The sequence below is a fragment of the Rhineura floridana genome, chromosome 5 (assembly GCF_030035675.1).
Source record: "Rhineura floridana isolate rRhiFlo1 chromosome 5, rRhiFlo1.hap2, whole genome shotgun sequence".
NCBI classification, from domain to species: domain Eukaryota; kingdom Metazoa; phylum Chordata; class Lepidosauria; order Squamata; family Rhineuridae; genus Rhineura; species Rhineura floridana.
The window spans coordinates 187,650,850-187,663,268 of NC_084484.1; the positions used below are offsets into that span (position 1 = coordinate 187,650,850).

Here is a 12,419-nt window from a genome sequence, read left to right on the forward strand (position 1 = left end):
TGGGGGAGAAATTCCGTTCCCTTTGCATTTAAAGGTGAACTTGCCAAATTTGCACTTTCCAAAATAAAACACGAGCCAAAACTCAGCCGTCCTTTGAAAGTCACACTTCCCCGAATTTTGCATTTCTCCAACCAAACAATATGTACAAAGATGCATATAAAAGGCTACAGTGTGTTTAGACGAGCACATATTAGGGAAACTAACACGCAAAATGCATTATATCAAGGAATATCACTTTGTGAAGATGTATATATTAGGAGAAATTTGCACTAAAAGGCTAATGAATATTCATTGTTGCAGAATCCTAGAATCATAGACTAGTAGAGTTGGAAGGGTCTACAAGGCCATTGAGTCCAACCCCCTGCTCAACACAGGAATCCAAATTAAAGTATACCTGACACGTGGCTGTCCAGCTGCCTCTTGAAGGCCTCCAGGGTTGGAGGGCCTGCCACCTTCCTAGGTCATTGGTTCCATTGTCATACCAGTCAGGAGCTTTTTCCTGATGTCCAGCCGAAATCTGGCTTCCTCTAACTTGAGCCCATTATTTCATGTCCTGCACTCTAGTACAATGGAGATCCTGGCCTTCCTCTCTGTTTCAACCTTTCATGTACTTGAAGAGTGCTATCCTGTCTCCCACCAGTCTTCCCTTCTCCAGGCTAAACATGCCCAGTTCTTTCAGTCTCTCCTCATAGGGCTTAGTTTCCAGTCCCCTGATCATCCTTGTTGCCCTCCTCTGAACCTGTTCCAGTTTGTCTGCATCCTTCTTGAAGTGTGGTGTCTAGAACTGGATGCAATACTCAAGATGAGTCCTAACCAGTGCCAAATAGAGGGAAACCAATACTTCATGCGATTTGGAAACTATACTTCTGTTGAAATGGAACTGGACTGCCTTCAATAATAATAATAGTAATACACCTATCTGTTTGACTGAACGAACACTCTAGGCGACTTACATAACATTTTAAAATACAATATAAAAACAACATATTTAACAATCAATCTAACATCACAAAAACAGCAATTAAAAGATACAAAAAAAAAGTTGATTCCGACATATGGCAACCCTCTGAAGAGGGTTTTCATAGTAAGGGTATTCAGAGGTGGTTTTACCATTGCCTTCTTCTGAGGCTGAGAGGCAGTGACTGGCCCAAGGTCACGCATGGCTGTGTGGGGATTCAAAGTTAATGCAGCCTAAAATAGCATTTGCCTTTTTTGCAGCCACATCCCACTGTTGGCTCATATTCAGCTTGTGATCAACAACAATCCCAAGATCCTTCTCACATGTAGTATTGATGAGCCAAGTATCCCCATTTTATAACTGTGCATTTGGTTTCTTTTTCCTAAGTGTAGAACTTTGCACTTATCCCTGTTAAATTTCATTCTGCTGTTTTCAGCCCAGTTCTCTAGCCTATCAAGATCGCTTTGAATTTTGTTTCTGTCCTCTAGGTTATTTGCTGTCCCTCCCACAGTGGCGTCACTAGTGGGGTGCGGGGAGTGCGGACCGCACCCGGGTGACACCATGAGGGGGTGACACCCAGAGCCGCCCCATCGCAGGGCAGGGCGCCCACGCTGTTGCCTGGCAAAGGAGCCGAGAAGTGCTCCGGGTCGGCATCGGAGCAGCCAACTCCTCCTCAGAGGCAGGCAGGCAGGCAGGTGAGACTGGGAGCAGCGTTGGCGGGACGAGGGAGGCGCGCCAGCATTCCCAGGCCTGCTTCTCTGGCTGGGTGCCCCTCCGGTGTGCACCCTCCCAGGGGCATGGGTGACTGGCCTTGTGTGTGTGCACATGCACTCTCAGCAGAACATTTGGGGGCTCGCCAAGGAGTTACTGCACCGGGTGACACCAACCCTAGTGATGCCACTGCCCTCTCAATTTTGTATGATCTGCAGATCTGATAAGCATTCCCTGCACCTCCTCATCCAAGTCATTAATAAAAATGTTAAAGAGCACTGGGCCCAGGACCGAGCCCTGTGGTACCCCACTCATTACTTCTGCCCAGTTTGAGAAGGAACCATTGACAAGCACTCTTTGAGTACGATTCTGTAGCCAACTGTGGATCCATCTGATAGTTGTTTCATCCAGCCCACGTTTAGCTAGCTTACTAATCAGAATATCACAGGGCACTTTGTCAAAAGCTTTATTGAAGTCAAGATATATTATGTCCACAGCATTCCCACAGTCTACCAGGGAGGCTAATCAATCAAAACATAAGAAATATGTAGACCTAAGCTTAATATTGGAAAAAATGAGAAAATGAGAGAAACTCCAGTGGACATTTCTACCCATCCCTATATTAAAACCCTACTTAAAAAAATAAAATCACACTCTTTTGTTTGGAAGGAAGTTATAATAATAATAAATATTAAATTTATTTTTGTTGTCCACCTCTCACCCAAGGCAGCTTACAAAGATTTTAAAATGCAAATTATACATTAAAATAATACAGAAATTTAAAATACAAAAACATACAAAGAGCCACACCTTTAAAAATCAAAACACAAGGGTGGAAATTTAACCAAATGCGTGCTTAAAAAGATGGTTCTCCAGCAGCCGTCTGAAAACAGGCAGAGGGGAGCACATCTCACCTCACAGAGGAGGGCATTCCATAGTGTAGGGGCCATGACAGAGGCGGCTAGTAGATTTTATTTCCTTTTTTAATTCCCCCCCTTCATAGCACCTACTAAGGATGGAAACTGATCCCTGCACACACCCATGCCTAACAGAAAGCCAGTCACAGCTCCTTTCCCCCTGCCACCTACATCCTGATTGGCATCCCAGGGATGGGGATCTCCATCCCCTTCTGCCTGAGGTACATAGTCGTTCTCCTTGGGAATGCCTCCTTGCTGTTCATCATTTTTACAGAGCGCAGCCTCCACCAGCCCAAGTACCTCTTCCTCTGCATGCTGGCCACTGCTGACTTTCTGCTTTCCACCATCATTGTCCCCCAAATGCTGGGCATATTCTGGTTCTGGGCTGGGGAGATTTCCTTTGAGGCATGCCTAGCCCAGATGTTCTTCGTCCACACCATCTTCATTGCCAAGCCAGCCATCCTAATGGCCGTGGCCTTTGGCCGGTATGTTGCCATCTGTGACCCGCTGCGCTATACCACTGTGCTCACCAAGTCTGTCATCAGGAAACTTGGGCTGGCTGCCATCACCAGAAGATTCTGCTTAATTTTCCCTGTCATCTTCCTTGTCAAGCAGGTGATGTTCTGCCAGTGCAACATGTTTCCCACATGTATTATGAGCACATGGGCATTGCCCATCACTTTGGCAATCAAATCCCAGGCGATGTCCACATCCTTCTGGCCAACTCATATGTCCTCATCCCACCCCCCTGCTGTTCATAGGTGAAAACCAAGGAGATCCTGAGAAGAATGACCAGCCTCTTCCACCAGTGGTTCAACAGGCCAGGTACCAAGAACACACTGACAAGAAGAGTCACAGGAGTGGAGGACGATCCCTAGAAAGCAGGGAGAGGCTGCCATTTGATTTATTTATTTACAATTTTTATTTATCAAAACAGTATTGAGCTTGATGCCCTGGGTCGGCCTCCTGCATGCACCGTTTGCTGCTGAATGCCGATGTGGCAGTTCTTGGGCGAGTCCTTCAGTTGCGCTGCCCAGGGCTACTCCCCCTGGCACCAACTCAACATTACTTTCATGCCAACAAGGTGCTAGGTGCTGTACAGTATATGGAAGTTAGATGGGCTATTTTCCAGAGGCTGGAAAGGTAAGGATGGCTGGACGTGGCAGGGAGAGGTGGGGGAAGCTTAGTGACTTGCCTAGTCCAGAAAAGATTTGCAAAAGGAGAGAAATGTGTACTAGCTACTATGGTATTTAATTTGTTGTGCTGTGTGTAGTTGTGTTGCTTAATTTCATTTAAAAGCAGCACCACAGCAAGCAGAGAGTAACAGCAGATGTTGAAATGCGAGTGTGCCAGCGTGCGCGTGTGTTTACCTAAGAAAGCAGTCTTTTCCCTGCATCAGCATCACTGAGACTTGAGACTTAGTAAAATAAGAAAAGCTACTTTATTTATAGAAAAACATGAAGGCATACCTAGTTCTAACTAACTAGCTAAGTTGGAGGCATAACTCCCAGGTGTAGGAGTCAGCCCCATGCTCGGAGAGAGAGCAGAGACAAAGGGAGTCTCCTCTCTCATGGACAGCCAGAGAAGAATGGAATGGAAAGGGCAGAAGGAGGAGGGGCAGGTAAGCTTCCCTAAAGGCGTCACAGTCTAGCGACAGAAGGAAGTCAGTCAGAGCATCACAGGTAAAGATAATCGAGCCTATCCATCTGGAGGACCCCAACTCTGTCTCCCTTCTGGAGCACAAACAAAAGAACAAAACAGGAGTTGCTCTTGCCCCACTTTCAACATAATTACCACCCAATTAAGTCTGGGTGGTTCACAGGGTTTTTTTTTTAAAGAATCAATAAAAATTCAGAATTCAAACAATCTAAAACCATCAACATCAGCTAGACCAAGAGAAAACAACAACAGAAACTAAAGCAGCGCTCAGACCCAGACAAAGGAGAAGAAGGGCAGAGCTATCAAAACTATGGGAAGCCAGCACAATTTAAACCAGGGTAGCCTGCTTGCGGGCTTCCCCCAGGTACCTGGTTGGCCACTGTGAGAACAGGATGCTGGACTAGATGGGCCACTGGCCTGATCCAGCAGGCTCTTATGTTCTTATGTTCTTATGTTCTTATTATGCTGGCATAATGTCCCCCATTTCAGACTTGCTCATCCTGGCAGATCTTGCGTTTGGATGGTGCTGCAAAGTAGTTTTTAAAAAGCTAAAATATACTGAAACTCAGTTCTTAAAACCCTGGGAGAATAAAAAAAAACTCTCTGCCAGGCCCCCAAAAGATTCTAGCAGGGGTACCCAGTGAGCCTCTCTGGGGAGAACATTTCATAACTGGGGCACCACCACCAAGAAGGCTCCATCCCCAATAACCTCTTGCTCTCCTCATTAGGGGTGTGTGTGTGGGGGGGGTGATCCTAAAAGCCTGGATGAACTGCACAGATGCAGCCCAGGAGAGAGAGAGGGAGGGGGCAGCGCTGGGAATTAAAGACTGTTAGGTCCAAACCCAACACGCAAGCCGTCACTGTCTCCTCAGCTCACGTACACCCGGGAAGGTGCGGAGTTGAGTGCAATTACCCACTACCAGAGGCTAAGAATCACACAACACAATAATTACCTTTGCAAAGGGGACCCAATACCTTCAAGCAAGATGCTTTTCAGAAGTGGGAACCCCGTTTATTGAGAAGACAAAGATTATATAGTTTCTTGCAGATAACAAAAGTAGGGAGTCATACATCATAGAATAGCATTAAATATTGCCAGTCATTGTAACATCTAAAGAGAGAATTGGGGTGCTTGAGATAAGAAGAGGAGGAACATTCAATCTCTCACTAGACACAGTAACATAATAGATATGGAAAAAGGGGTACTTTAGAATAACAAAGTAAGGCACATCTTGGTTCCTGAGAAAGGGGCTCACACAGATATGCAACCTTGAGATAAACGCTACTAGACTTTAGCAAAACAAAAGGCAGATAGTGTGGGAGGAGGAATAGTTTCAAGCAAGATCATTAAGCTAGGAAGTCTCCATTTTACATTTGCAAGGAGATACGTGTCAAGGCCTACAAGCTACAAATTAAACTAAGGAATGTCTTTGTACTATATGATGGCAACTTTATATGAGCCATTTAAACACTATGCATAAGATATATGTTTCAGGAAGGCATAATCCAGCTTGAACAGGCTTTTATTCACAGAGGCACTGGAAGGTTAGAAGTAGGTCAGCAGGAAATAAACCAAAATCAAACTTATTATTAAACACACTTTATTTCCAAATCCAACGAGACGAATCTTTCGTCTACAGAGCAGATACTGTTGCTGTCTCCTACACCTCTCCGTATATTTTCAAAGCAATTGGATCATTTCAGGGAGATGTGTGAATCGCAACTTGTGCAAGGGGAGGTTTATGTTTTACTGAATTGCGCATCATGGGGGTGAGAGGGGAAAAGTTTTAACCCTCTCCTCCCCATGCGGTGCTGTCCCAATCCTAAGCCCCCTGCCCCCACCCTGCCCATGCAATTTTAAAAACTAGACATGTGAACTGCAGCCTTGCAATTGCAGCCTAGTTTGGCCCTTGGTTCTTTGGATTCAGATGACCTGTGAACAATCTGTTCACCTGCTGATAAGACCTCAACACATTGCATCCTTCCCTCTGATGGGCACTGCAGGGAGTCTCCTTTCCTTTGTTCCTTCCTTTCCACCATGCAGTTTCAATGAATTTTCAGAGCAAAACACAATCTTGTAAGTTAAAACAACAACAACCATGAAGAAATTGGCCATCCTGCCATGTGATAATCACTCGTGTAACTGTTGCTGTCAGAATCCAACCATCTAATGACAGAGCTTGGAGGGACCACAGAAGATCGTCTGCCCCCCAAAGTGTAGCATAGCCATCCCCAACATGCTGCCCTCCAGATTTGTGGGACTACAACTCCCATCAGCCCAGCCAGCATGGCCATTGCTGCACGCATCCCAGGCTCTGAGCGGTGAGAGACTTCAGGGCTTCCAGTGCTTGCCCAGGATTTGGTTTCCTTGGAAAGACGGTCACTGGAGATTGATGTCTGTAGGATACATGGCTTTATTTACACACAAATACAACCTGAGCCTAAGATGGCAGGGCTCACAGCTCCTCCATTAGGCTTCCCCAAGCCATAGTTTTGGCCTCAGCACAGGCAGCAAGTCCAGCCTCTCTCTCTCTCTCTCTCCCCAACTTCCAGCTCCAGACCAGACTAGACAACAGCTACCTCTGTCCTGATCCCTCACTCTCCTACTTAGAAGATGACCTCCAGCCAGGTGAGGGGGGCTTCCCCCTCCTGAAAGAGCATCACCAGCCAGTTGTAGCTATGGCAACATGGCCAGCTCTTTAGTCATGCAGATAGGGTGCTCCACAGCCCTGGCCAGTGCCACCACCTTAACAAGGGACTGGTTTGACCAGTTCAGTGGTTCCCTCTTCTACACATCCTGGCCTTATAAATACAGAATCACAGCTTGGAGGGGACCCAAAGTCATCATCCAAACCAACCAACCAACCCCCCCACCAATCCTATGACACTATATATGATGCTGAGGCTGATGGGAGCTGTAGTCCAAAACATCTGGAGGGCACAAGATTTGAGAAGGCTGGCCTAGAAGAACCTCCCTCCCTCTCCTTCCCCAGTCCAAGCCACAGATCACATATACTACCCTGAGGGGATGAGCCCTGGGCCTCAGGTGACCCTGCCTCGGGGGGGGGCAGCTGGAGCAGAAGCCCTCCCCCTTCCAGAGGGGGCTGCTTTTGCCAACTACCAAGAGCCTTATTTATTTATTTTATTTATTTAATTAAGCTTATATACCGCCCAACTAGCAACAGCTCTCTGGGCGGTGAACATTAAAAATACAATAAAAATAACACAAAACTGTACACAAAACTGTACAGTCTAAAATCAAAATATAATAATTTAGAATTAACAGGAATTAAAATGCCTCAGAGAAGAGAAAGGTTTTAACCTGGCGCCAAAAAGATGATAGTGTCGGCGCCAGGCGCACCTCCTCGGGGAGACCATTCCATAGTTCGGGGGCCACCACTGAGAAGGCCCTAGATCTTGTCACCACTCTCCGGGCTTCCCTATGAGTCGGAACCCGGAGGAGGGCCTTCGTAGTAGACCGTAGTGTACGGGCCGGTTCATATCGGGAGAGGCGTTCCGACAGATATCGTGGTCCCGCGCCGTATAAGGCTTTATAGGTAAGTACCAACACTTTGAATCTGGCCCGGAAGCATATTGGAAGCCAGTGCAAACGGGCTAGCACAGGTGTTATATGCTCAGACCGCTTAGTTCTTGTTAGCAGTCTGGCTGCCGCATTTTGCACTAGCTGTAGCTTCCGAATCGTCTTCAAAGGTAGCCCTACGTAAAGCGCATTGCAGTAGTCCAGACGCGAGGTTACCATAGCATGTACCACTGATGAGAGGTCCTCCTTACTCAGATAGGGACGTAGCTGGGCTACCAACCGAACGCATTCCGCGCCACCGAGGCTACATGAGCCACAAGTGTGAGGGAAGCGTCTAAGATGACTCCCAGACTACGCACCTGTTCCTTTAGGGGGAGTGTAACCCCATCCAGGACAGGGTATATATCCACCATCCGATCAGAGAAACCATCCACCAACAGCATCTCAGTCTTGTCAGGATTGAGTCTCAGTTTGTTAGTTCTCATCCAGTCCATTGTCGCAGCCAGGCAACGGTTCAGCACGTTGACTGCCTCACCTGAAGAAGATGAAAAGGAGAAGTAGAGCTGCGTGTCATCAGCATACTGATGACAACGCACTCCAAAACTCCTGATGACCGCCCCCAGCGGCTTCATATAAATGTTAAAAAGCATGGGAGACAGAACCGAACCCTGCGGGACCCCACATTGGAGAACCCACGGTGTCGAGCAATGTTCCCCAAGCACTATCTTCTGGAGACGACCCGCTAAGTAGGAGCGGAACCACTGCCAAGCAGTGCCTCCAACTCCCAATTCCGCAAGCCTCTCCAGAAGGATACCATGGTCGATGGTATCAAAAGCCGCTGAGAGGTCAAGGAGAATCAACAGAGTTACACTCCCTCTGTCTCTCTCCCGACATAGGTCATCAAACAGGGCGACCAAGGCAGTCTCAGTGCCAAAACCAGGCCTGAACCCCGATTGAAATGGATCTAGATAATCGGTTTCATCCAATAGCGCCTGGAGCTGGTCAGCAACCACACGTTCCAGGATCTTGCCCAGGAACGGAACATTGGCTACTGGTCTGTAGCTGCTGACATCCTCTGGGTCCAAGGAAGGTTTTTTCAGGAGTGGTCTCACTGCCGCCTCTTTCAGACAGCCAGGGACCACTCCCTCTCGTAAAGAGGCATTAATCACTTCCTTGGCCCAGCCAACTGTTCCTTCCTTGCTAGTTTTAACTAGCCAAGAGGGGCAAGGATCCAGTACCGAAGTGGTCGCACGAACCTGTCCAAGCACCTTGTCCACGTCCTTGAACTGAACCAACTGAAACTCATCCAACAAAACATGACAAGACTGTGCTCCGGACACCTCAGTAGGATTAACTGCTATTAAATAGGAGTCTAAGTCCTGGCGAATGCATGAGATCTTATGCTGGAAGTGTTCAGCAAATTTATTACATCGAGCTACCGATGTATCTGCCGTATCTTGTAGGCCTGGATGAAGTAGGCCACGAACCACGAACCTTGCTGCTGGTGGTGCTGCTGGTGACATCACTGGTGACCTCACAGTGACCCCCCCTGGTGTGTTGTAATGTGGAGAGCAGTTTCAAGTAGAGGGAGGGAGGGAGGGCCAGGGGGGGCTGTGACATGCACTCTTGGCTTCCTCTCACCCCAGTGCTGTGTATGGGGCAGCTGGCTGTTCTCCAAAAGACCCAAAACCACAGTGGTGAAGATAGCTTGGTCCTCCTGGAGCCCTAAAGCCCGAGAGCCTTCCCAGGGCATCCTCTGCCCAGCAAGACACTCTGCCCTCCGCCCCCCATGCCAGACCTGCCTCCTCTTGCTCCTCTGTGCACCATGGCCACAATGGACAAAGACCCAGAGGGCCCCACCATCGCCTGCCCCATCATCGCCTCCAACTCCAGCTTCATCTGCGTCACAGCAAAGTCTCCCAAGGCAAGTGCCCAGTTTGTGCTCCCAGAGATCAGCACCATCCAACAGTTCAAGGAGGAAATTTCCAAGCACTTCAACTGTGAGACCAACCAGCTGGTGCTCGTGTTCTTTGGAAGGATCCTGAAGGATCAGGACACCCTCCGGCAGTGTGGGATCATGGACGGAATGACTGTCCACCTGGTGATCAGATCCCTCAAGAGGGACCAGGAAGACCCACCTCAGCCTCCCTATGTGCCCAGGACCATGACACATGCCCTGATCCCATCTGCCAGCAGTCTCACCTCCCCTGCTTTCAGCCCAAGCAGTCAGGGCTCCTGGGGCCTCCCCGACCTGAACCCCACCAGTACTGAGTGGCAGGTGGTGCCCACCTCAGAGATGATCATCCAGAAAGTCCGGCAAGTGATTCTGGCCAACCCAGAGATCCAGCAGCTGGCTCAGCAAGTCCCAGCCATCAGCCACATCCTGAACAATATGGACATCATGAGGGTAATCCTGGATAAAATGAGGGAAATCATGGACCTTGCCAAGAACCCTGACATGATCCAGGACCTGAAGGCTCCAGACCAAGCGTTGATCAGCCTTCAAGGCAGCATCCCTGGGGGTGACAACCCACTGAGGCAACTGAACAGTGAGATCCAGGAGCCCGGGCTGAGCGCAGTGCAGGACCTCTTTGCCTTCAGCAACCCCTATGCCACCCTGGTGAGAAGCCCCTGCCCAGAGCACACAGGCCTGGGCAGCCAGAGCTCCCACATGGAAACCCCAGAGCGCATGGGCACCTTGCCCATCTCCCACAGTTCCACCAGCATTTGTACCAATAGCACCTGCAGCGACGAAGGAGGCATCTTCAGTAGCCTGGCCAATCCTCTCGGGCACAGCTCATCCATGCCCAACCTCGCCCCCACTGCTGGGGCAGGGATGTTCGGTGTGGGTGGCATCCAGAACCCAGATGCCAGCGAGATCCCCAAGCTCATTGTGAACCTTTGCAACGCCTACACCAAGCGCATGATGTTCTCCCTCATGCAGAACGCGCTGCTGGCCTCCGAAGGGTCAGGCCAGGCGTCTCAGCAGGAGCAAGTCCAGCAGCTGTTGCTCCACTTCTCCCAGCAGATGCAGAGCCCAGAGATGGTGGCCGCCATGTCCAACCCCAAGGCCATCCAGGCCTGGGTGCAGATGGAGCAGGGCCTGCAGGCACTGGTAGCCGAAGCCCCGGTCCTCATCCCCTGGTTCATGCTGCGCTTGAGAGGGCTGGGGTACTCGACCGGGGTGAGCCCGTGGGCCAATGACTCCCCATGCCAAGGATCGGCTGCTCTGGAATAGGGAGCTTCACCAGAATAAACATGCTGAACCACCAGAAACCTGAGAAGCCACATTTTTCCACAGAGAAGAGAAGGAGATAGTTGGACCTGGGCGGGAGGGAGGATTATCTTCTTGCTGAACGGTTGGGGGGTCAGTTACGGCAACAAGGGTGAAGCAGGGGTCTCCTCCAGTGTGCTGAGACTTCTGAAATGGCCTGAGTGGCTGCACCAGTGTTATAAACAAAAGCCAACAGTCTTATTGCCTCTCTGTCTCCCTTGACAATTGTTGCCATTTCCCCCTTCAGGTGCTGCGGCTGGGCTGTGGTGCTGAAAGTGCCCTGGGCCCCCAAAATCTAGTCTGACCCTTGCTTGATGGCGTTTGACATGTGCAGGAGATGGATTAATGGGGGAGGGCAGTGCCCTGGGTGCCTCCCCCAGCTGCAGGGGTGCTCCCATCCCCACAGCTTTCAGCCACCAACAGCAAAAGATGCCAGTGGCTCAAGCAGCACCTGCACACCCAGACTCTGCAGGCAGCAGAAGGAGGTTTTGTCCTCACTGGGTCAGGCAGACGTGGGTCACTGGGAAGCAGGAGGGATGGGGAGAAAGTGGTCCTTGTTTTTAAAGAAAAATGTAATGAGAAACGACCTAATCCCACTTCTGAAATGAATATGGAACCGAAAGACATCCATCCGTGGAAATTCACACTTTTCCAAATTTTGCAAGGCAGTTCTTTGATCAAACAATGCCTACAAAAAGGCATATCTTAGGGGCAAGTGTGCCTCAAAGGGCATCCATTTGTGGAAGTAACATACAAAATTGCTTGCAAAAATTACTCAAAACTGCATACAAAACTGTGTTCATTAGGAGAAATTTGCCCTAAAAAGCTGATAATCATGAGGATTTTAAAAGAATGGGAACTTGCTGCAGCAATGTGGGGAATGTACAGAAATGAGGAAGGCAGAGGAGCCGAAATGGACAAAGCGGAGGCAGCAGGGCTGAGGCTGCGTTGCCAGGCACCTGCAAAGTCCAGGACACTCCAGCAGGGATGGGGCAGAATTCTGCTGAATCGGACTTAGTACCAGATTCCGACTGAATCCAACAAGCCGCTGTCTTTTCAGACCGGCATTGATTTCTTGCGGCGGGTCGTGACTGTCATCAGCAGGGTACTTTTTTAAAAATCCGCTTTGAATTTCACATTATTGTCTTTGTAAGTGGCTTTCCTCTAAGCTGATGCATTCTTAACTAGGTGTTAACGATCACCATTTACATCCATTAACCTCCCTCCTATTTTAGGCAATTATCTACCTAATTGACATGTAAATTGGGGGGGGGAGGAGATGGAGCAACATAAGCGTTTCCATAACCAATTTAGTTAAAAATTACATTTTTTCACTTAAAAAAATTCAATGGATCAGCA

General features: G+C 48.9%; 1 protein-coding gene and 1 pseudogene across 1 annotated transcript; both read left to right on the forward strand.

The window, feature by feature from the left end:
* Positions 1-211: 211 nt before the first annotated feature.
* On the forward strand, positions 212-3,347 carry LOC133386150 (olfactory receptor 52B4-like; annotated as a pseudogene).
* A 6,264-nt stretch (positions 3,348-9,611) lies between these two features.
* Positions 9,612-11,024, forward strand: LOC133386151 (ubiquilin-1-like). Its single transcript, XM_061629755.1, has one exon. It carries the CDS (start codon positions 9,612-9,614, stop codon positions 11,022-11,024), a length of 1,413 nt encoding a protein of 470 aa, XP_061485739.1.
* Positions 11,025-12,419: the final 1,395 nt, after the last annotated feature.